The sequence below is a fragment of the Haliotis rufescens genome, unplaced genomic scaffold (genome assembly GCF_023055435.1).
Source record: "Haliotis rufescens isolate VD_foot unplaced genomic scaffold, xgHalRufe1.0.p SCAF_13, whole genome shotgun sequence".
Lineage (NCBI taxonomy): Eukaryota > Metazoa > Mollusca > Gastropoda > Lepetellida > Haliotidae > Haliotis > Haliotis rufescens.
In genome coordinates this window covers 9,454,155-9,480,504 of record NW_025963813.1, presented here as the reverse complement: position 1 = coordinate 9,480,504, position 26,350 = coordinate 9,454,155, and the positions used below count along the sequence as shown (strand labels likewise).

At 41.3% G+C, this 26,350-nt stretch overlaps 1 protein-coding gene across 1 annotated transcript in view; it reads left to right on the top strand.

Annotated features, from left to right (window-relative positions):
- Window positions 1-1,728: 1,728 nt before the first annotated feature.
- The window catches only part of LOC124115173 (chloride channel protein 2-like), a 61,395-nt gene continuing 36,773 nt past the window's right edge, over window positions 1,729-26,350 (top strand). Inside the window, exons 1-2 of the mRNA XM_048394158.1 lie at window positions 1,729-1,986; window positions 20,853-20,951. Of these exons, the coding sequence (XP_048250115.1) occupies window positions 20,913-20,951 (39 nt within the window). The 5' untranslated portion in view covers window positions 1,729-1,986; window positions 20,853-20,912. The remainder of the gene's footprint in view (window positions 1,987-20,852; window positions 20,952-26,350) is intronic.

The following is a 26,350-nucleotide window of genomic DNA, read 5'->3' as shown; positions in this document are numbered from 1 at the left end:
AAGCTGTCGCCATCGCTTTAATTCTTTAAGGCTTTACAGACAACACTATCAACTCTGCTCCCCTTTCATTAGCATTATTTGCTAAAACTGTTGTAGCGCCATGAGCATTAACTTGGTGAATGGAATCTGGCGCAGAATAAATGGACTTATTATTTATTTATTATATTATTATTGTACGATCCCGACCAAATCATGAGCATTTGTTTATGAATCACTATCAAATGGTGATGACACCGGGTGTTCGCGAAACGGTGAGTGTATCCTGCCTCACCGGTGGCACCCGTCACAAATACATGCAAAGGCAAGTCAAATGTTCACTTTAAAAAACACGGGAATATATGGTATAAGTCAAAGTAGGGAGTTATGGTACAAGTCAAAATAAGAAATAGGGAACACAATTTTTGTCCCTGAAGCGTCAAATTTGGAAACCTTTTGAATTTCTTACTAAGACTTGAATGTTGTAACCCTGATCAAACAACTTTTGAGCAAGAGTCGTATGACGCTCTTTGAACTCTTCATATAGAAAGATCAGGCGCGATTGTACCTCAAAAGTTGTGAAATGTAGATTGCAACACATAAAGGGAAAGTCGACTATTGGAAAGTTGAAATAATCCCTCTTGTCTTGTGGAGAGTTTTTGTGTCTTACTAAATCTTATATACTTAGATCTGAGTATAAAAGGGATGAGTAGGTTTTATTGGTTTCTTATATGTCCTGCTCAGGTGGGTTAATCAATGGAAGGGAATTTGCTATTTGATGGCTATTGAACGATATCAGATCATCGATATACCTGAAACTTAAGTAAACTTCTTGGCCAAAGTACCTTGTTTTGACTTTCCAATCCGAGCAGAAATTTTGAGTCCAGCATTTCGCATATTGTTTTCTCAATAAACTTCAGATGAAGTTTGCTTTCATTTTTTACTAAAATTGATAGAACTGATGCCTGGTTTGGGCAAATTAACATACTGGCCTTAAAATGGCCTTATATGTGGCATCATTTGATATGTCATCCATTGTATAAATGTCTTTGATCAAACACAATCAAACATGTACCAATCACTTCAAACAGAAAACCTCAGTAATGACATAAACCTCTTAATACAGCAGCCCTAGTTACCGCCGACGTGATTTAGAAACACTTCTACCGCAATCCTGTAGTCTAGTAATCAAACAACCCCATGGTTTACCTGTCAAGCCAAACCGTACACATGTTATCGTAGAAACCTTTAACCTCACAGCCTTTGTGAAGAGAGGTTCCATTTGCACATTATGAACAAAAATTTACATGGCTGCAGTTGAGACCATCTTGTTAAGGAAACAAACAGACTTGCGATATAAACATGTAAATATGTTCAACAGCTGACAAACAACGTGCAGTGATATTGCCAAATACTTACCTAAATCTTGTAATGAACAACAACAAAATTATGGAATAATAACACAAAAAATAAAAAAACTAGTTCAGGGCAAAGCTCCCTGCACCCTTGTCTTTAAGTACCTTTATAAAGACAGTCTAAATATAATACATTATGCAGCAAACTTAAACCTGTTTTGCAAATTCTACGAATTGTTACAGGACATATTTTAAAAACCGAATAAATATCGCGTGTATAAGACAACAATACCACAATGTTACGTATCGACGACCTAAAACCAGTGTAATAAAGGGAGGTAACTCATGTGTAGTAGGTTGTAAGTCAAGCACACCTAGGGGCAAAGTGCCTGAAGCAGTTAACATCCGTTAAGACTGCTTGATGTATGCGTGTATGACAAGTGTAATGTAGGTAGATAGAATATCAGATAGGACACCTCATATACATATTGGCCACATCAGAGGTCGGGCGGAGATACGAGTGACGGAGAGGTTAGAGACCAACTCGCCACTTTTGTCGTAGTCCAGGCAGGGAAATTGTGTCGGAGCTATCACAACTTTGTGTCGATCTTCTCCGGGATAACACATTGTGTCACCTACCTGTTTCGTCGTGGTGGTAAGTAGCTGCCTATGATATTCTCATTAATTCATACAATGTTGGTGTGCACGTATATGCGTTTGACAAGTGTTCTTGTTCACCTTCGTGGATGAGTCATGTTGGTCCGGCAATGGTAAGATAAGCTTTTATAAGACCAAAAGGTTGGTAGCAGGATTGCAGGGATGGAACATCCTTCTTATACCATATATCAAGAGAAGGAAATAGGGTACATGCAGATTCACTTAATTCCTTTATTGAAAGTCATTTCTACAGGTATCCTTGTGTCGGTACCTGTATGTCCTGTCAATCATCGATTTATTATAAAATAGAATAGTTCCATCATGGTCACTGTGCTTGAGTGAGTGAGTTTGGTTTAACGCCGCTTAACAGTATTCCAGTTATATCAAGGCGTGTCAGCTTAATGTGGAAGGAAGCCCGAAGTGATGCAGGTCTTAAACGTTTACCACTTCGGTGAAACCCACGAGCACGGGTATGGTGCTGACAAACCTAGAAACATAATTGGGGCGAACCGGGATTCGAACCCACAATCATAGGTTTCTGGCGTGTCCAAGGGACGCAACTCTGCACAGCGAATCGCGGCGCCTTAGACGACTGGGCCACTCGTCCCCCACTGTGCTTGAGGTGTGTTTGTACATGTATACATGTTCACTGTTGGCCTCTCCCAGACCCTCGTCCATCTCAAGTCTAGAATGATCTGACAAGTCTACATTGCCTCAGCTCCAGGAAATTAAGGATTGTTCTGGGCCCCATTTGGATTTTTTTATTTTTTATTTTGTAGACATATATTTTTAAGTAGGATAACTTTATTTCTGGGACTACATGTCAGTCCAGGTGACCGTGCTTGAGGTGTGTTTAAACATGCATGCATGCATACCTTGCGGTCTTTTCGTTTGGGTACACAAGTGCCAAACATTTTGTGATTTTTAGTGTCAGTTTCATTCATCCTTTAGAGGAGTGTAACAATGTTCGACATGTAGCTTCTTATGTGACCTATTTGTAACGACTATTTGTGGTTGGAATGTGTACAGTGTTAATAATGACTTAGCTTATACACAGATGGTGAGTTTGGTTTACCTGTTGAGTATTCGGAGACTGAAGGCCATGTGTGTCACACAGTAAACTGAGCACCCGTGGCCTGGCTATTGTGTAAGCAGCTGGTGTGCTGTGATGGGTGTAACATAATAAAACGTTGAATTCTAACTGTCACCTGCGTTTGTTAGGTTGCACAGGTGTGTTAAGAGGTTGTGTATTACTGAATGATGTTGAGTATTACTGAATGAGGTTGCGTATTAGAAAATGGGGTTGCGTTGCGTATCAGAGGATTGGGTTGCGTATTAGTGGGCGAGGCTGGGTATTGGTGGGCGAGGTTGCGTATTAGTGGGTGAGGTTGCGTATTAGTGGATGGGGTTGCATATTAGAGGATGGGGTTGCGTATTAGTGGGTGGGGTTGCGTATTGGAAGACAAGGCTGGGTATTAGTGGGCGAGGTTGCGTATTAGTGGGTTGGGTTGCGTATTAGTGGGCGAGGTTGGGTATTAGTTGATGGGGTTGCTTATTAGTGGGTGAGGTTGCGTATTATAGTGGATGGGGTTGCGTTTTAGTGGGTGAGGTTGCGTATTAGAAGACAAGGCTGTGCATTAGTCGATGGAGATGCGTATTAGTGGATGGGGTTGCATATTAGTGGGTGAGGTTGCGTATTAGTGGGTGAGGTTGCGTATTAGAAGCTGAGGTTGCGTATTAGTGGGTGAGGTTGCGTATTAGTGGATGGGGTTGCGTATTAGTGGATGAGGCTACGTATTAGACGATAAGGCAGCGTATTAGTGGGTGAGTTTGCGTTTTAGTGGATGGGGTTGCTTATTAGTGGGTGAGGTTGCGTGTTAGTGGGTAAGATTGCCTATTACAAGATAAGGTGCGTATTAGTGGGTGAGGTTGCGTATTAGTGGATGGGATTGCGTATTACTGGATGAGGTTGCGTATTAGTGGGTAAGGCTGCTTATTAATGGGTGAGGATGCGTATTAGTGGGTGAGGTTGCGTATTAGTGGGTGAGGTTGCTTATTAGTGGGTGGGATTGCGTATCAGTATTATCAACGTTAGGAATCCAAGCAGGGTATTGGGCGCGACGATCGAACACCGCTAACCCACTACTGCAGAGAGGCCGAGTGAGTGAGTGAGTGAGTGAGAGAGTAATTCTAGCAACATGCCATCACTTCGCTCTTGGGAGGATCACGTGGTGCTTGTATCTTTGGAGTGAATGTGGTTTTACTTCGCATTTAGAAAAGGTTTAAAGCAGCATTACGACGGAAGACAACTCGTAAATATGTCAAACAATTTAACGGATGGTGAGAACAATGTGTTGAAAAAGAATGAAAGGGCGGATTCCATCAAACGACGTAAATTAAACATTTGTTGGTACATGTCAAACGTATGACTTCATCATCAGTACTCGTGCAACGTAAGGGTCACCTGTTGTTTGGGTGAGTGAGTGAGTGTTGTTTGACGCCTCAGTCAACAATATTCCATCTTGGACCAGGCAAACCAGTGGTCGAAACCATGAGCACCGACCCACGATGGCAGGAAGTCAGCCAAGTCACCGAGCCTGACCACTCCATCCTGACTGGCTGGCTCTTGAGACACCCCATAACGAACAACGGTGTATATATTGTATACAGTACATCTATATTCCTGACTAACCAGTTGGTGCATGATGATATCCTCGCAGGCAGCAATATTCCAGTTACCACGGCAGCCGGGGTATAATCAAGTCTAGACAGACAAAACAGTGGTTGATATTCTGAACATACGATCAAATGTAGTCCCGGCTTACAAGCAAAATAGACCTTGGCTCTATTCTAACCCTGTCCTAGTACGATTTTAGTCAGCTACTGTGACAATCACGACCTATTTCCCCCCGGAATCCCCACATACACCAGGGGTTGTTTACATTGCCTTTTTAAATGCGCCAAATTCCAATCGCCGAGTGAATACTCATGGCACTACATTATTATTACCCCGTACAAAGATCAGTGTGCACTCAATGTGTTCATTCTCAGCTCCCTGGGGAGTAGACAACCGTTGCTTCCGTTTAGGCGTTAGAATGTACAATCACATTTCCATCTTCTCCTACCGGGTACCCATTCACTGCTTGGTAAAAAAAAGGCATATTTCGGACAAAGGCACTTGCATCAGGAGACCTCTCATGTGCTTCAGTGTGGGACAAGGGGGCACGGGTGGCCCAGTCGTCTAAGGCGCCGCGATTCGCTGTGCAGAGTTGCGTCCCTTGCAAATTGGACACGCCAGAAACCTTTGATTGTGGGTTCGAATCCCGGTTCGCCCCAATTATGTTTCTAGGTTTGTCAGCACCATACCCGTGCTCGTGGGTTTCACCGAAGTGGTAAACGTCTAAGACCTACATCACTTCGGGCTTTCCTCCCACATTAAGCTGACACGCCGTGATATAACTGAAATACTGTTAAAAGCCGCGTTAAACCCAACTCACGTACACTCAGTGTGGGACAGGACCGAAGTCCTAGACACACACAGGACTCAAGCTACCGAACACCGTCACCTAGTCCGTCATACAGACCCTGAAACAAATATATCCAATACAACCCATACAAGTCATGTTTGGCAAGTCTAGATTACTGCAGTATCTGAAAATGAAGAAAGTCTCTTGGCTCCTTTTTATTAAATTTCATAACCATAATTTAACGACTGTTTTTTCTGTATATGTTCATTTCAGAGACTAGATGTGAGTCTAACGGTCACCCATCCAAATAGTCTCCGCAATATTTACAACTATATGATATACGTGTAGTCATATTCCACAAATAACTTGCACCCCCGGGGTCAAGTCAAGCGTGATGGATGACGTCAAGCTGATGTATCAGATGGACTCGGCGTAGGCGTCAAGAGACCCGAGGGGGATAGCATCTTGTTAATAACGATGTTTGTGATGTAGACACTAATAAAGATGCTATGATAGTCACTTACAAGGTGACCCCATTGTGTCGAATGTCAGTCAAGTTCATCAGTTTGCGTAACGCGATCAGCTGATGTCTTAATGTTACGTGACGTCACTTTACGCTCGGCGCTTGTCAGCGTTATTTATTTCCTGTATGATATTAGTTGACGCATCAGTGACAAAACTGATGCCCGGTGCTTTTTTCGAGTGGACAATTGGCTTGCCCTTGCATGTATTTGTGAAAGTTTACATCACCTGGCCGGCGCGGATTAACCGAAATTATCAGTGCTGCCTGGATAAACATGGCGCTATAGTCTTTGTGTATAGAGGGTCCCGTAGAGAGTGAGTGAACGTTCGCTGATACTGCACTGTTCTAATTGTGTATGGTGAACGGTACTTCAGTATCACGGGTGGCCCAGTCGTCTAAGGCGCCGCGATTCGCTGTGATGAGTTGCGTCCCTTTGGCACGCCAGAAATCTATGATTGTGGGTTCGAATCCCGGTTCGCCCCGATTATGTTTCTGTGTTCGCAGCACCATACCCATTCACCGAAGTGGTAAACGACTGAGACCTGCATCACATCGGGCTTTCCTCCCACATTAAGCTGACACGCCGTGATACAACTGGAATACTGTTAAAAGCGGCGTTAAACCCAACTCACTCACTCACTCACTCATTACTCACACTATTATTAATTTCAATGAAGTAATGATTAGAGTAATCAAGTAATCAGTTAGATAGCGAAAATATGTTGCAATTTTTAGTCGACAACTATTGCACCATGGCCAACGCTCATATTAACACGAAGTTTATTCCTAACGATAAAGGCTATCAACGATTGGCACGCTGTTGTTTGTTTGTTCTTAACGTCGCACTCAGCAATATTCCGGCCATATGACGACGGTCTGTAAATAATCGAGTCTGGACCATACAATCCAAACAAGCTAAACCCAAACATACGTAAATGAATTATGTAAGTCAAATACCCTTTGATCCATACCCTTTGATTCAATAAGGGAAACGTGTGGCCTCAACGTCCAGGGCGACGCAATTTGCTCTGCAGAGTTGCGTCCCGTAGGCGTGCCAGGAACATATGTTCGTGGGGTCGAATCCCTCTTCGCTCTGATTATGCTTCTAGGTTTGTCAGCAGCATACACGTGCTCGTGGGTTTCGCTAAACGCCAAAGATCTGCATCACTTCGAATTTTCCTCCCACATCAAGCTGACACGCCGTGATATAATTTCAATACTGTTAAAAGCCGAACCAAACTCAAATAATACAAAATAATGACACAAACAGCCGAAGGATCACCTTGTGGACTGAAGTTTCATGTTTGTTTGTTTGTTGTTCAACGCCACACTCAGCACGACGGTCTGCAAATACTCGAGTTTGGACCTGACAATCCAGTGGTTGACATCATGAGCATCGATCTACGAAATTGGTATACGATGACATGCATCAACCAAGTCAGCGAGCCTGACCACCTGGTCCCGTTAGTCGACTCTTACGACAAGCATAGGTTCCCAATTCACAGGACAAATCATATGTACCAATGAAGTTTTATATAAAAGCAATTAAGCTTCATATTCTCCATATTGCTCATATTCTAACATCTACTCATACTTTGTACCAAAACATCAGGGCGTGCTTCAAAACTGCGTGCGTCGCGAACATGTTTTAGTCACCTCCCAGTGACCTTGTCGCGGTGACTTGTAGAAGTTTGTCACGTCTCGTGGCGTTTTCAGCGTTGTCAGCACAACCTGTCGCCTTGTAATTCATGCTTCTGTGTCAAAGTCTCCACTCTGTTTCGCCATACACTCAGTTTATTGGCAGTACATGTAATGATACTGCCTGTGTATGCTGAGACCTGCACGTATGGTGTATGTGGTAGGGTTGGATAGATGGATGGATGAATGAGTGAGTGAGTGAGTATGGTTTTACGCCGCTTTTGGCAATATTCCAGCAATATCACAGCGTGGAACACCAGAAATGGGCTTCACACATTGTACTCATGTCTGGAATCGAACCCGGGTCTTCAGCGTGACGGGTCTTCCACGGGTCTTCGGCGAACGCTTTAACCACTAGGCTACCCGACCGCCCGTTGGATGAATGGATGGATGGATAGACGATAGTGTATGGGTGTATTTAATGTCGATATTCAGTTGATATATATATTCAGAGGGTATATAGATTTAAATGGATATACAGATAGATATGGGTGAGTAGACATATAGGTGGAAGGTGAGGTGAGGTGAAATGGGGTTCAGCGTCGCGTTCAAGATTATTGCACTTGCACGTGCATGTACGTGTGCATATGTCTGCTTGTACTAGACCGGACTGATGCCGATTTTATAGTGCTTGCCCACTGAAACACCATGCAACAGTTTAACATGAATACCCCACTCCAAGCCGACCAGTCCTTGTTTATCCCCTTAATGCAGAGCGCCACGCAGGGTAACAATAAGTACCATATTTTAACGTCGTTTGGTATGACGCGGACGGGGAAGGAACCCTTGACATTCCGCTCTCCGGGGGCCCAGTCGTCTAAGGCGCCGCAATTCGCTGTGCAGAGTCGCGTCCCTTGGACACGCCAGAAACATATGATTGTGGGTTCGAATCCCGGTTCGGCCCGATTATGTTTCTAGGTTTGTCAGCACCATACCCGTGCTCGTGGGTTTCACCGAAGTGGTAAAAGTCTAACACCTGCATCACATCGGGCTTTCCTCCCACATTAAGCTGACACGCCGTGATATAACTGGAATACTGTTAAAAGCGGTGTTAAACCCAACTCACTCACACAGTCCGCTCTCCGGGCGGACGCTCTACCACTAGACCACGGAGGCGGTCACATTGATAGAAAAGACTAATGGGTGTACATTCAGATTGATATGGACGGATAGAGTTAGATCGGTTGTATTGACAGATAAATGCAGAGAAAAGTAGTTGGTTGGAAGCACACAGGTGAATAGAACCAGACAAACGGACGGAGATGATGTAAGATGGAGTAACAGACACCCGGACATGAACGACAATAACCTGTACGAATAGACGCCCTGGCTGCAACAGTCAGAAACAGACGGATGGAGTTCGTCATGCATATTGGTCCTTACCTTCTCTAATCAATCACCGCCAGGGGGCGCTCTTTGACGACACTTGATGACTGATGTATCAATATAGATGGTGATTAATACTCGCTGTCAGCGGACATGGCTACGGGTGCTGTTCCGTGCTTCACTACATATCAACATTCGAGGTGATTCACAGTGGGGAAAAAACTGAAATGAATCGTCGTTGTCATCATTACTGACGTCAGGTAATAAGTTGTGTTTTGAGAAAAAGCTATTCCAAACAGCAAACCGTTAAGGCATTTTGACAGAGAGGACTTCTCTGACGAAGTATGCGACGGTGAATCATTTATATTTAAAGACAAGATGTTTTTATGGATGGCAACTTCTTTATTATTTCAATATGCGACATTTCGGTATAGATACTTATATCCTTGTCAAGCGACAGTGAAGTAACAAGGATAAACAACAACAACATAAGGATATGCATGAAAGGGATTAACAACAACAAAAACAACAATAAAGGATAATGGTAGCATGATATTGTAAAGAAACATCTGTACTTTACTACAGAACATGCCTCTACTCTAGCAGTATGGGTTCGAATCCCGGATGGGACTCAACCCCTAGAAAGTACGAGAATCTGTACTTTTCTTTAAGTGTTATCCCAAATATAACATTTGTTACATAGGACCACTTTCTAAATGCCATTGTGTGTTCATAACTTTCGGCCAAGGGAGCCGTGCCAATTTACACCAATTTACTTGTCAGAGGGTTACGTGATCTAGACTACCAGCTGTCGGATTTCATATTTTGTGTGGAAGCCTCGGTGGCTGAGTGGGTTAGATCGCTGACTTTGTGTGCTGGCGATTAGGTGCCTCACTCTGGCAGTGTGGGTTCGAAACCCGGACGGGACTCGACCCAAAAAAGTACGAGAATGTGTACGTGTTTGATTTTATTCATCTCGCGATGGCGTATGCGCCCCAATTTACAATAAATTTAAATAAGTCACGCATATGCATATGGACTCACACAAAGACACCCATTCATATACATTTTATCAACATGCTTCAACACTCCCAGTTTGAATCATAATTCTATTTTAACCGACGCATCACGTGAGCCTTACTCTACAAGCCTGTCACAGATCCTGCTATTAACATCTCCGGCGATGGGTTCCAGCTACCCATGTCACGTGGCTACATCTGTAAATGTCACGTCGTGTAGCAACACATATGTACACCTGTCACGACCCCACGCGTCTTGAGTCCGGTCATATTCAGATAATACTAAGAGAGGCTCTGCCTTGCAATGAATTTAATTATATTTCCCATTGTTCACTTATGACGTCTTCGAAAAACGTCTTTGGTATAAAGACGTAATGAATATAAATTCAGCATTCATGGAGGATAGACATCGCCCCTGTTACAAATTCGATTGATTTTATAATGTTTACATAGAGTAAGCAAATTAATAATGTCAAGTTTTACAGCTTATGCTTTTTCGTCATCATTCCGAAACTGCCGGGTACCCATTTTACAACTCTTCATTAACAATGGGTTAAGTTTCATGTACGTGCAGCCACTATACATGGTTTGTGTTAGTATTCTCAATTAGCATGCATTTGAACCTTCATATCAGTAATAAGAAGGTTGTTATATATGCTCTATATTTCCATTTGTGACAAAATAATTACAATTTATATAGGGAGAGTTTTATTCAGTAAATATATGTCTGATCTTTCTGAGCACTGAATGACACTTGGGTGTGTTCTGAACATTGTCTCTGGTTGCTGAATATTCAGACGAGGCAAACTGCACGCGCTGACCCTCAAGAAGATATAAACGCACCAAAACATTAACACACATACACACAGCACACACATTTCCAGCAGTGATTTCCAGCGTGGTAAGTGTGCTACATTTGAATAGAGTTCACTAAGCATGCGATATAACGAAATTGGATATGTGGATATCGGTTATAACGCCGCATTTGAAACCCAGGCGGTTACGCTCAATATTAATGATTTTGTCTTTCGGCGTCTCCTAAAGCAAGACTTATCTGATACTACGCAACATTGATCAAGTCTTTGTCGACACTAAACTAGAATAGTGCTCCTATTGCCATTGATGACAATGATCACGTAACATGTATAACGACAACTGGTGAGTGTGTTGGGTTTAACGCCGCTTTTAGCAGTATTTTAGTTTTTTCACGGCCTGTCAGCTTAATGTGGGAGGAAAACCCGGAGTGATGCAGGTCTGAGAGGTTTATCAGTGAGTAAGTGAGTGAGTTTGATTTTACGCCGCTTTTAGCATTATTCCAGCAATATCACGGCGGGGGACACCAGAAATGGGCTTCACACATTGTACCCATGTCGGGAATCGAACCCGGGTCTTCGGCGTGAGAGGTTTATCAATGTTTATCCAGTGATATAACTGGGCTCGTGTTCAAGGCGACGTTTTCAAGCCAACCCCCCGCTCACTATAACGTGTGTGAATATTGTCACGGATAAACACAGACTGTTTCCATGGATACGAGGACTGCGTTCAGATAATGCGTCAGGTATGGCTGCCATATCGGGAATTACTTCTGTTATATCCCAGGTCTCGTTACACCAAAACACTTTGAGATGGTACTTGTTGCTACCCTGCCTGGCGCTCGACATTAAGGGACTAAAACACGGACTGGTCGGCTCGGAGTCGTATACTGTGTCTGAGTGGGGTATTAAAGTTACACTTTGGAATGGTATCTCAGATGGCCAGCACTATAAAATCGGCACACACACACGTGTGCATGCACGTCGCTTTAAAAGTGCAATAATCTCCAACGCAACGTAAAACCCCATTTCATCTCACCTCACCTTGCCGATACTGTTTCCCTTCTGAAACCGAGAACAGTGAGTCCCCAACAATATGTTGCTACCCATACCTACCTGCATAAATACCTGCATACCTACCACCTGCATACCTACCTGCATACCTACCACCTGCATAAATACCTGCATACCTACCACCTGCATACGTACCTGCATACCTACCACCTGCATACGTACCTGCATACCTACCACCTGCATACCTACCTGCATACCTACCACCTGCATACGTACCTGCATACATACCACCTGTAGACGTACCTGCATACCTACCACCTGCATACCTACCTGCATACCTACCACCTGCATACCTACCTGCATACCTACCACCTGCATACGTTCCTGCATACATACCACCTGTAGACGTACCTGCATACCTACCACCTGTATACGTACCTGCATACCTACCACCTACATACGTACCTGCATACCTACCACCTGCATACCCACCTGCATACCTACCACCTACATACCACCTGCATACCTAGCTGCATACCTACCACCTGCATACGTATCTGCATACCTACCACCTGCATACCTACCACCTGCATACGTACCTGCATACCTACCACCTGCATACGTACCTGCATACCTACCACCTGCATACGTACCTGCATACCTACCAACTGCATACCTACCTGCATACCTACCAACTGCATACCCATTTGCCTACCTACCTGCATACCTACCACATGCATTACTACCACATGCATATCTACCACATGCATGCCTACCTGCATACCTACCTGCATACCTACCACATGCATACCTACCACCTGCATACTGTTAGTATGCGTATTCACCAAGTCCAGATAGTATATTGTATATAGGACATGACGAGGTAGGTCACAGCACGTGATTAACAATGATTGACAAAAACTATAAACAGAAACAGGTATATTTACAGTTGTGTGCACAGCTACTGAACTGATAAACACAACACAGACATTGCCACTGAGTAGCGGCTCGTTACATCTATTAACCAGGAAACCCCATCTATCAGACACCATTGTTCAAATGACTGATTTGTCGGGATCATACGGATTCAGTTTTTTAACTTTAAATCCGGAAAAACTGATAACAACCAAGACCGGAAAATTAACCGTTCGGTTTAACGGGGTTTAAGTTTACGTGGCTTAGTCTACGAATTTGCATATAAAACACGAGAGCAGATGAAGTTTTTGTTTTTGTCTATAAGACCGAATACAGAAACAGTATATTTGTGTTTATGAGATTGTATAAACGTCCATGCGGCGGCGCGAGACAACCTGGTGTTAATGCTGTAGGCACGACTTGAATAGTCGAATAGAGTCGTGATGTGATTCCAGTAATGTCTGAGTCATATACCAAAATCACTGGCTTATATACCAACATATACTGGCTTACATACCACAAACACCGGCTTATATACCAACACACACTGGATTATGTACCAACATGCACTGGCTCATAAACCAACATATACTGGCTTATATACCAACATATACTGGCTTACATACCACAAACACTGGCTTATATACCAACACACACTGGATTATGTACCAACATGCACTGGCTCATAAACCAACATATACTGGCATATATACCAACATACACTGTCTTATATACCAACATACACTGGCTTATATACCAACATATACTGGCTTACAAACCAACATACACTGGCTTATATACCAACATACACTGGCTTATATACCAACATACACTGGCTTATATACCAACATATACTGGCTTATATGCCAACCTATACTGGCTTATATACCAACATATACACCAACATACACCGGCTTATATACCAACATATACTGGCATATATACCAACATACACTGGCTTATATACCAACATGCACTGGCTTATATACCAACATACACTGGCTTATATACCAACATACATTGGCTTATATACCAACAAATACTGGCTTATATGTATATACTAAGATAAACAAAAACGATGGGGGCAATTTGATGTGGCACTCGCCTTAATAAATTTCTTGTGCCAGAGTTAAATGGTATTACTAACCTCTGTGAGATCAAAGTATGACTTCAAACAGCAAGACTAAGTGATGACTCGGCATATTTTCTACATAATGTAATCAAACGCAAGCTTTCCGAGTGACGAAACAGCCCACTCGGCTACAGCAGTCTCTCGCGATATAGAGAGGGCCAAAGAGGGTGTTGTCAGTGGTATTACAACTGTAATGCTGTATAAAGAGGTAAACCCATCACTGGGCATCAGACGTAATAAGCCGCCCACATATGAATCAACAGTTGGGTCAGTTCCTGTGAGATCAGTCGGACAGATATTGTCACAGATTCGCGCGTATTACCGAATTTAGGATACAAGTGCTTCGCTTCCAGCTGTCGCCATAGTCCAAAGTACAATCAATTACCGAGTAATATATCAAATTACGATTTAATAACCTAATACAAATAATAATCTCCTATACATATGATCTTCGTGGATAAGTTACAACTTAACATTGATCTAATTGAAAAATATAAACCCAGTTGTATACTGTTTACAAGTTTTATACCATTTACTTGTTTATAGCGAACGCTATATAATGATGTACAGTGAAACATATTTAAGTTAGATAGCTCAAATTTATGAATACATGTTGTAGACATCGACACAAAGTGCAAGGACATGGTACTGGTAGATCAATGAGTATAATCGGGCACATCTTGGAATCGAACCTATCAGATGATCCTGGCAAGGCCAAGGGACTCAACTCTCCTTAACCCTTGGAACATCAATGACCCCTTAATATTAATATTTACGAGTATACCACCGGTGCAGCCTCGCACTCCATTTACCCTTAATATTAACGTTTTACACATCTAGACATCTGTATATAATTTAGGTAAAATGTTACTCTGTGCGTTTGTTTTCATGGCCTTCACAAGCCAGTGTATGTTGGTATATAAGCCTGTTCACAAGCCTTGTTAACTCTAGTGATGTACGTAAAGTGGGACTTAATTGATGAGGTATATTTCAGCCCTTGTCTTAGACTGCAGACTATGCATGTAAGCATGAATAGTCATATAGTGCATTCATATTTATTTATTGTTTCTTCATCTATTTAGCCTTCCACCTACTACCGACCCAGCGTGTTCCTCTAGCCGCCCACATCGTCAGTCACACAATGACAGACACCATCACTCGCTCTCCATAACTGAACCTTGTTTCACGTGTCCTGATGCCGACATCATCTTATTCTTACCGTATATTTGTACATAATTCCTTTTTTGTTTTGACATTTTCATCAATTATAAATTGTTTGTTTTTTAAAGATACGATAATGCTTAATTATCCTGTGGGAAATTGGGTTTACAGCGTACGAAATATCAGTTAAACAACAATATACAACAGCAATACTCGGCATTACAGCAGTAAAGAGAACAATAACACACATACGCACACGCACGCACACAGCACGCATATATATATATATATATATATATATATATATATATATATATATATATATACAATGTGTGTGTGTGTGTGTGTGTGTGTGTGTGTGTGTGTGTGTGTGTAAAATTTGATATATGTCGTCAGTCAAAAGAAACTATAGATACATGTTTAATATTTCGTTCAGTATTTCTTTACAATATAGAATTTGTTATACAATAAATTAGGATATAAACATCACGTATTTCCAGATTTGCGAGAGTTATTGAGTATTTGATGCCCGGAAATTTCATTTGAAGCAGGTAAGAAAAATTCAGATATCCCCAATTGAAATGCCATACAAAATCTACTAATTCGAAGTTGTTCAGATAAATATTGATTAGTATTCCCTTCGCCAAGCCGAATGGTACGGGGTTTCTGTGCTATTTTGCGATTGACAAAAACGCCACACACAAAAAGTGTTCATATACTAAGTCCTCAATCCCATTTAACAACATTTTACAACTATTCAGATTGCAGCACCCAACAACATGCACTTTACAGTTTACCGCTTCTGGTAAGTGCACACGGACTGGCATGAACTTGCCGTGCTTATTGTGTATGCCGAGATGACACAGTGCACTGACATGAACGTGTATGAATACACTACTCGAGTGCAATATAACTGTATGCCGGAACTACTTCCAGTCTGCCTCAATGACAGAATGTTCTTAAGACTGACTAACTAAAACGGCGCTTAATAGCGAGAACATGCGTCTTTTCTTGTCAAATAACGTGTTTGTGTCGTGGGCCAAACCAATCTCATTAAAATCAGATCTTAGTTCTCGCTTCCGCTAAACAAAGATCTGAAGACATCCCATTAGGGGTCACGTCAGAACGACCTTTCATCCGACCAACCAGAGCGTCGCTTACCATGCAGATCATGAAAGTTACAGTCGGAATGTGATTTCTAATCATGCAATCTCGAAAACTTTAACACGGGGTATTCCGAACGATAGTTACGGGCTTAACGACTGAATACATACAATCTAGACCCTCTATTAGCCATTCCAGAATGTTCTTTTGTTCAGGTTTCAAATTTGTTATCGAGAACTTGTCAAAATATGTTTCGAAGCGTAGTCGCCAATTTGAAATTAATGCCGTAAAGCACGAGAATGCTGCCTTCTGGTTGGCTAATGATTGACCTCCTGGTGGTGTAAAAGGTCCTCCACAGCAAAATTGATGTCATCGTCATTTGCATATTGCCTGCCAAATCTGGTGAATACGGAGGATGTTCAATGAGTCCAAAGCCACAGCCCGGTAGTGTAGCCATGGCAACAACAGACTTGCGCACAGGAGCATTGTCCTGGAGGAGCAACACACCTTTGGTGAGTTTTCCACAACGTTTAGATTTGATATTCTTGCCATGTCGCCTGGCAGATTAGCATAATATTGGCCGTTAATGGTCTGCCCTTTCGGGAAGTAGTCAACAGTAGAATTCCAGTGGAATCCCAGAAAAATACGAAGCCATCACCTTGCTATCTGATGGAACAGACTTTGCCTTCTTCGGAGGAGACGTTGGATGGTTCCACTGTTTGTAGGGAAAGCGGTGAATCCAAGACTCGTCCATGGTTAAAAATCGCCCATCAAAATCTGCTGTGTCTGCTTCAAAATGACGTAAATTCTCACGAGAAATGGTGAACCTGGGTCGTTTCTGATCACAGTCAGAAACCTTCGACCCAAGCGTGCTGAAACCTTGGTCATGCTCAGTTCATTCCTCAGAATGTCCTCAACGCTCTCTAGAGAAATGCCCATGCATTGGCTGGGTGACGTGTGGCGAGCCGTCGATCATTCGTAATATCTTGTATATTATATCAATATTTCCTTAGCTGTGGCAGTCTTGCTGATCCTGGAGCATCTCTGGGGCTCTCTCTTCCCCTCTTGAACTCCGCAGCCAACTACATAACAAAGACCATCATGTCTGGATGCTGGAGATACTTGATGGCAGAGCGTTAGCCAAGTTTGTCCGTGTTGACAGAGAATACGTAATCACTTTGATGCCAGGTTGTCTATTTAGTACAAATGCATCCTGTAAGATATGAAAGTAGTGTTCTCGGCAAACTGTTACAGATATACTGCACATCCTTCGTATTTAGGATCAGGGTCCAGATTTTCGAATCTTTGCCCTAAAATTATCGTAAAGCTATCGTAGGGAAATCGTAGACCTTCGCAGCCTATTTTCGAAACTATCGTAGCCCCAAATTATCGTAAGAATGTCGAAAATCTAAGATAGCCCCATACCAATTTATTTTATCTTCATCCAAGATGGAGGGGCGGTCGGGTAGCCTAGTGGTTAAAGCGTTCGCTCGTCACGCCGAAGACCCGGGTTCGATTCCCGACATGGGTACAATGTGTGAAGCCCATTTCTGGTGTCCCCCGTCGTGATATTGCTGGAATATTGCTAAAAGCTGCGTAAACCATACTCACTAACTCACTCATCCCAGATGGCGGCATACTTTGATATAGATATTTTTCAAATATATATTTATATATATATAATTTATTTCTGGTAGACTTTGACTCAAATAAAATACCCCTCTGTCCATAGGTCCTATTACAGCATACATTTGATTGCACGTGTTATTTGTTTTAAGTCTGCAGGTCACATGGGCTGAGAGGTTCTCGAGCCTTGATAGTTCAGAGGTTAAGTTTTATATGAGATCACGTGACCTTGCTTTCCCAAGCTCATCATCATTCCTTATCAGGTGTGTAAATTTGTTCACGATTGGCTCAAAGTCAGTGACCCGTAAAATCGGCTTTGTTTACATTTCAGATGATAGAGATAGTTGTTGCTAAGCCTTATGCGTGTCGTGACCGACATAAAGAAAATCCGTTATAATATATCTTCAAATGACGTCAAACAACTGTTCATTGCCGTGGGGTGTTTATTTGAAGTACGACTCTTGTCATACATGTGCTCAAGGCTCAAGGCCCGGGTTCGATTCCCCACATTGGTGGCTCCTGCTGGAATATTTTTTAAATCGGCCTAAGACCCAACACATTAACTCGCTATGATTTGTGCTGGGATTTTCTCCATTTGCAACACTTCAGCTTATAAACATGTCACGGGCAGTTAAGTACTGGTGTAGATTAATCACTCTAGATAGAAATAGGCTACGTCATCAATGTTATTCAATGTTAAAGTCTCTTGATGATGCTGGCAGAGTCACATGGGCTACACATATCAAACATATTCTATTCCAATTTGGGTTTAGTTTTGTATGGATTAGGCATGAAGTTGGGAATATTAACATTTTTGTATCCGATAAATTAAAATAAGACATCTTGATAATTTTAAACAAAACTGGTATTCTACACTACTATCTTCTCATACATATGCCAACTATATGTTATATAAGACACTTTTACACGTGGAAACATACTTATGCATTGCTATTCCTTTACGTTTGAGAATTTGTTTCACAAGATTTAGATGTGGCAATTTTAGACTTAAGACAGAAAAAGGAAGATACACTAATATACCATGCCATTTAAGACTATGTCCTCATTGTAGGCTAAATGACAAAATGTACTTAGAAGACGAGATTCAAGTTTTAATTGTATGTAATGCATATACCTATATTAGAAAAAAAGGTATATTAGTAAATACATCAGAAATGACAGTGCAGTAAGTATATTCCTAAATGCTATGAACACTCAAAATACACAAACAATAAGTGATCTCTGTTTATACCTATTCAATGTGCAAAAAATAAGAAATATGCTCACTTAATATACCTATTTTCCAAGAATGCTACACACGATAGGTGTGTCGAGCTATATGTGTGTATAAGTCTGTGCATGTATGTGATAACCTGGTACAAAGAAAACTACTTATTGCATCTCTAAGTACTTCTCCTATATACATGTGTGTATGTGTGTGTGTATATACATAAAACACACATAAAATAATTTAATTCCGATGTTTACGTGTAATTTTGATCGGTCTTTAGTGTATTTGTTTCAGAATTTCTGCAGCTTCGATGGTTGTTGTGTTCTTTGTTTATCCCTTTTGTTTATGTTTGTTCTTTTTGGAACTCCCGAGAAATTACCACTAGTTCAAAATGTTCAAGAAAGTGTCCCCAGCAAGTCTGTCATATGTTAACTCGTGATGCCTCATCAACGTCGGAGCGTGCGCAGTACGCAGTCAATTTACGACAGCTCCGATGAGTGTTGTCGGGACAGAAAGAGGTCAGACTATCAATAAACAAACCTCAGTCTGAATATTGTGAGTTTAATTGTTTGTTGAGTATATGTAAACCAGTGCCATACGTACGTTGGGGTAGGCAAACACGTGGTTTATTTTTAGCCTTGACAGCGAAACAACCTTGAAGCTGATGATGATAATGATGATGATGACATTAAGAGGTGTGGTGAAATGGGGTTTAACGTCGCGTCCAAGATTGTTGCACTTACATAGCGACGTACATGCACGTGTGTGTGTGTGTGTGTGTGTGTGTGTGTGTGTGTGTGGCTGCTTGTACTAGTACGGACAGATGCCGATTAATAGTGCTAGCCCACTGAGATACCCTGCCGCAGTTTAACATGAATACCCCACTCAGACACAGTATACTGACTCCGAACCGACCAGTCCTTGTTTTAGCCCCTTAATGCCGAGCGCCTGACAGGGTAACAACAAGTACCATCTTTTAACTTCTTTTGGTATGACGCGGCCGGGGATCGAACCCTCTACCACAAGACCACGGAGGCGGTCGATGATGATATTAAGAATGAGTATAAGATAACCAAGAACAATGATGATGATGATGATGATGGCAACACTGATTATGTCCACTTTAATTGACAGAAATGAAACTTTCAGATTTGAATCACCGAATGAACAACTAACTCATATTTTTTCCTTTGCTATTTTCTTTCAAATCCTTTTACTGCTATGACACCGGGCGGCTGGCGAGGCCTTCGCGCCCGCTTCCTTTGTTAGCTAATTTACATAGAGCCAAAATGTTGATAAACAAGTCCTTCAGCTTGGCTGTGATTGATGTGAACTCGGTCATGTGAAATCAGCACTTGTCAATCAGTCCTTGAGGTGCTAATTACGTCATGACAGTGACATATTTGACAATGCACAACGTGTTATTCGGCAGTTTGCAATCACAGCGAGGGAAAGACGGTACCCAGTCACTCTATGTACGCTGTATAATATGGTAAACATGTTTCGCGGCTGTACCCCAGCTGTTGCCATACGGTGTTTTAAAAGATGATAAATACTTTTGAATAGGTTACTTTGATATCGAACAGGATATCAAACGAAACTACCACATTTTCTTAATGAATAACATTTTTGTGAATTTTTAATTAAAAGGTAATAATATTTTATTGTCAGAACTCAAATGAAATCTGTTTAGTCAACTTAGTTAAGTTCGTTTAAGAAATGATTTGCTTTATGACAGGTAGATATTTATTACAGTTCGGTTGTTTTTATTCTTTCTAAATTTTATGAACTTTGCCAGTTTTGAAGATTCTTATGTAACATTTACTTCACTTTCAGCGATGTACTTTTAGCCAATCAACCGCGCGCATTGGATTACCGGCAGAGGGCGCTTCAAAGATGGCGGAACGTCAGAAGTTTGGATACGAGCAAACCTTGGTAAGTGCGATAATGTGTGGTGTCTGTTGTTGCCGGGGATTGATAGTGTTAGAATTTCACACAAGAAGACCTAACGAAGTCAACTAACACAAAGTCCCTAAATGTGATCCTTACGTTCATTATTTGTCCGGGATTGTCATGTTGTTGACAGCAACGTGTTATCCATCAGCTGGGACTCACGAATTGACCAGCACGTACCCTTATTTCGTGCCATGATGTGTCGCAGATGCTATAACGTGTGGATTATTAACATCATTTCAACGAACCCTCATTTCGGCACTGTAATTAGCTTGACTAGCCTGTTGTTTGTATCATGCTTAGTTCATTGAGTGCATGGTTTTGATCACAAATCCACGCTCAAGTCGACTAGGCTAAAGCAAACACAAGGGGAAATAAAGCGTAAACAGATACGTAATATAACCGGAAACATTTGCCAGCCTGAATACTAATAACTCATAACAACGCCCCCTAAAACGCCTGAATGTGTTCCAGCACGGGCAAACCCTTAACAGAGAGACTCTGCTATGGTAGTTGAGACAGTTATGGTAAAACTAAGGAATCCAAGAATAATATTGTGAAGGCAAATCTAGAAACGAAAGAGGGAAAATTGTAATATCAGTGAACAAAATGGAAAGACTTCTGCCCATCCCCATGCCATGGTATATTAATCTAGGGACCCCATGAATCTTTGGCATCTAACATCAGGGTCATAACAAGAACCCTTTAACTGTCATGCTTAATTTTGAACACTTTATTCAATTAAGAATTGACTTCAATATTTTTTTGGAGCTCTAAACATAAATCTGGTGTGCTATCTGTGTAAATCCAGGTAGACAACAGTTCAATAACAGTGACATCGTTCAGAGCCCTGTCCATTATATAATCAGCCAATCAGGAAACCGTAGTTTGTTAGTGGGTGTGGCCTATTGTTTTTTCGTTTTATGGTAACACAAACGTAAAAAACATTGTTTGGTTAGTCAATCAAATGCCACGGAATAACTCGCAATTTGTTTATTATACAGTAACAGTCAACACGCCCAACAGAGAGAGGGATTAGACTTTCCACAGTTAGATCAAATTTGACTTCGTCATTAAACGTCCACTGCTAGCTCAGTTTCACGATGCAGATCAATTAGGCAGTTAAAGATTATCCTTAATTGAGCAGAGACAATGTCTCAGTTTCATACAGACCCTAATTTTGACGTCTAGCCCTAGAATGGAGCAAAGTCTCTCTTCTGTCAAAAACAAATCGTTTTATTAAGTTTTTGTGAATAGTAAACTGCATCCGTAGCAAGTGTGTTTCCCGACAGATTTTTGACTTGGCATGAATAGTATAAGAAGATTTGATGATTTCACTCCTTGTGTGTGTGGAAGTTATTTACTAAATATTTCTCAACAGGATATGTGAACCATTTAGTTGCTACCATGGTTACATTAAATGTATTTTTGTGATTATGTTTCTGTAAAACATGGGTGAGATGGTTTCACTTTACTGGCCACATTTCTCACAGTTCGGAAACTTGGAAACATATGCTGGTGATTGTTCTAAACTACAGGACATTTTTAGGCCTGAGACCTGGAGTGGATGATTTATTCTGAGAACTTTCAGTTTCTGTTGTACTTAAATTTGTTGAGTTTTTCACATGTATTCTCAATCATTTAGACATAACAGTGCATATCCACTGACATTGAATTTATCATACTTAACAGTGATCAGTATTGAGCATGAATGTCATCACCCTGACTAAAGATCATCAGTCACATTAATATTTAGGTCACCCGTGAAGATCTGGGTTAGAATAGGTCTTCAGCAACCCATGCTTACCGTAAAAAGCAACTATGCTTGTTGTAAGAGGCGACTAACTGGATCGCGTGGTGAGGCTCTCTGACTTGGTTAAAGCATGTTATCGTATCCCAATTGCGTGGATTGATGCTCATGATGTCAGTCACTGAATTGTCTGGTCCAGACTCGATTATTTACAGACTGCCGCCCTATAGATGGAATATTGTTGAGTGCAACGTTAAACCAAAAAAAATAAAAAAATATTTAGGTATATCTGCTTTTCCAGATAACTAGAATTAACCACACAACAAAGGATCCAAAGTGATGTATCATATGTATGGTGGACATTTCTTCACATTGATTGATGTGTATTTAACCTTGGAACACCTGCAGTTTATCATGTACAGCGTCCATTGATCAATCTCAAAACGTAATCGACAGGGAAAGACATGTATACTCTTCTCAAGGTTGCCACAGGCACTCGTTAAGGTGTTCAGGTGTGTCACTGGCTGTTAGGTTTGCCAACATGAACAATACTTCAGATCCATCTTCGATCTTGGGGAGTGTCATTTCACCATGATAACAGTGACTCACTCACACACAGACAGACATGTGCATGCACATTGCTATATAAGCCCAGTTTTCTTTCACACAATGTTAAACCCCATTTCACCTTGCCTCACCCCACCTCACCCCACCCAACCCCACTCGTTATGTTCATGTCCCACGTGTTCATCCAGATTAAAGTTCATTCTACCATGATTTTGGAATTTACTCGATTCTGATTGGTCAATCACAGGCTATTAAATCACAATAAATCCCCTCTGATTGAAACAGCTGGTTTGACGTCTGCATCACTGCAGAAGCTAATATTCATAGAAAAGTACTATTTTTCAGTCATTGTCGGTAAGCATATATAAATAATTATATCTACAATTACAGGTTACAAAATGCCCAGATGCGGTTACTACTATATTCAAAGGATGTGTGGGAATACATTTCGTGCAGAAAACACAATAGAAATCTACAAAGGGAATGCATTTACTTTTTGGAGACAACAGAGAGCTTGGAATTTTGGCGCTTTTCTATATACGACTGTGGCGCCATATCTTTTGCATCACAATGAGCGATATGACGTCATAATGGTGATGTGCAATGTAGAGCGAAAGCCTTGCAAACCTTGCTTTGTTTTCTTTACGGATGCCCGCCTCATGTTAGCTTACGAAGTTGCCGCGCTTATATACTTTAAATGCCTGTCATATGTTTGAGTGAAGTATTACGGTGTAAACAAACTGCTTGCGTATATACAGCGCCATATTTTGTTCAGTGATTCCGTAATTCAGATCGATAACCCACTCAAAACACTGGACTCTACCCATGCCACTTCACCAAAGAGTTCGCTCCTGTTTATCTCCTAATTTATCCATGTTTGTTTAGTAAAACAGAATTTCTAAGTGTACCCTTATAACTTATTTTGAGGCTACCATTTTAATTTCAACAGAGCCATTGCCACTCCATTATGACAAACACAAGGAATTTTAAACCTGCTGTTATCATTAGAAAAAATGTGGATAATCATGATCCAAGTAATCCTGAAAATTTATATTTTCACATGTCCGCAAAAAAAGGTGCCACAGAGTTGCCATCTGCCAAAAGTGACGGCCGCCAGGAAATTGCACTCACACATGTTCACAAACCTGCAGAAATGCGATGGATATAAAAAATTTCTGAATTCAATTTTACATCATTGTTTATGACAGCTTGTGTCCTCTGCTGATGTTGTAAAGAGGAGGAGGTGTTGTTATTGACAGGATTGATCTGCCGATGTCGGTGTAGGTAACTCGTATGTGTCACATCAATACTTACCTTTCCTCCAACTATGCTGCTTTATCGTTTTCATGGCTTGGAATGCAAGCTGCTAAAACTGCCATCCCTAATAGATTGTTGTTCCCTTGACAGTTTGGAACAGCATGATGGTGTCTTACACTTGCTACAAGTCATCGATAGACAGCTTGGTAGAATAGGTCTTCAGCAACCCATGCTTGCCCTAAAAGGCGAGTATTCTTGTCGTAAGAGGCGACTCACGGGATAGGGTGGTCAGGCTCGCTGACTTGGTTGATGCATGTCATCATATTCCAATTGCGTGGATCGATGCTCATGATGTCAATCACTGGATTGTCTGGCCCAGACTCTATTATTTACAGACCACTAGAATATTGCTGAGTGCGTTGTTAAACAACAAACAACACTATGGTCTTACACATGCTGCCACTGGTATTAAACAGATGATTGTCGTGTATTTTCTTTGCTTTGAAAATATCAAGTCCTTTCAATTATTTATGTCAAGAATTTGTGGGATGTTGCTGGCTTACATTCCAGAGTGATGAGAAGGTGGGTGTGGCGTCCACCCTGAGTGTTGACTTGCCAGATTGTTTGCTTCTCATTTGATGTAACCATGGTAACACACCATGTGAGTTGGGTGCAGTTATCTGGGTGCAACGTGCACACTGACTGAGTTATAGGAGGGGTAAGAAATATATGCTTTTGTCATGAAACAAATACATTGAACATGTTGAGTTTTGTGATTGTTTTGATATGTTTCTGGTAAGAAAATAATTGTATTTGACAATTGTTTAAGTACACATATCACAATAGCCATTTAGCATGTTTAGCAGAGCATTATGCTTTATGGTGTAATTAACCCTTAGACTGCTGAATCCTATTATTGCAGCAGTCTGTTCAGCAACATCACAAAAGACCTCGTCTCTGGACCACAATCTGTTCAGGACGTGGCAACTGGATTACAACCCAGTGCAAGAATACTGACAGGTGGATTTTGTCCATAATAATCATAATAATGCCCCTGCATATCTCACAGACCTGCAAGAATACTGACAGGTGGATTTTGTCCATAATAATCATAATAATGCCCCTGCATATCTCACAGACCTGCAAGAATACTGACAGGTGGATTTCGTCCTTAATAATCATAATAATGCCCCTGCATATCTCACAGACCTGCAAGAATACTGACAGGTAATTTCGTCCATAATAATCATAATAATGCCCCTGCATATCTCACAGACCTGCAAGAATACTGACAGGTGGATTTTGTCCATAATAATCATAATAATGCCCCTGCATATCTCACAGACCTGCAAGAATACTGACAGGTGGATTTCGTCCATAATAATCATAATAATGCCCCTGCATATCTCACAGACCTACAAGAATACTGACAGGTGGATTTTGTCCATAATAATCATAATAATGCCCCTGCATATCTCACAGACCTGCAAGAATACTGACAGGTGGATTTCGTCCATAATAATCATAATAATGCCCCTACATATCTCACAGACCTGCAAGAATACTGACAGGTGGATATTGTCCATAATAATCATAATAATGCCCCTGCATATCTCACAGACCTGCAAGAATATTGACAGGTGGATTTCGTCCATAATAATCATAATAATGCCCCTGCATATCTCACAGACCTGCAAGAATACTGACAGGTGGATTTTTTCCATAATAATAATCATAATAATGTCCATGCATATCTCACAGACCTGCAAGAATACTGACAGGTTGATTTTGTCCATAATAATCATAA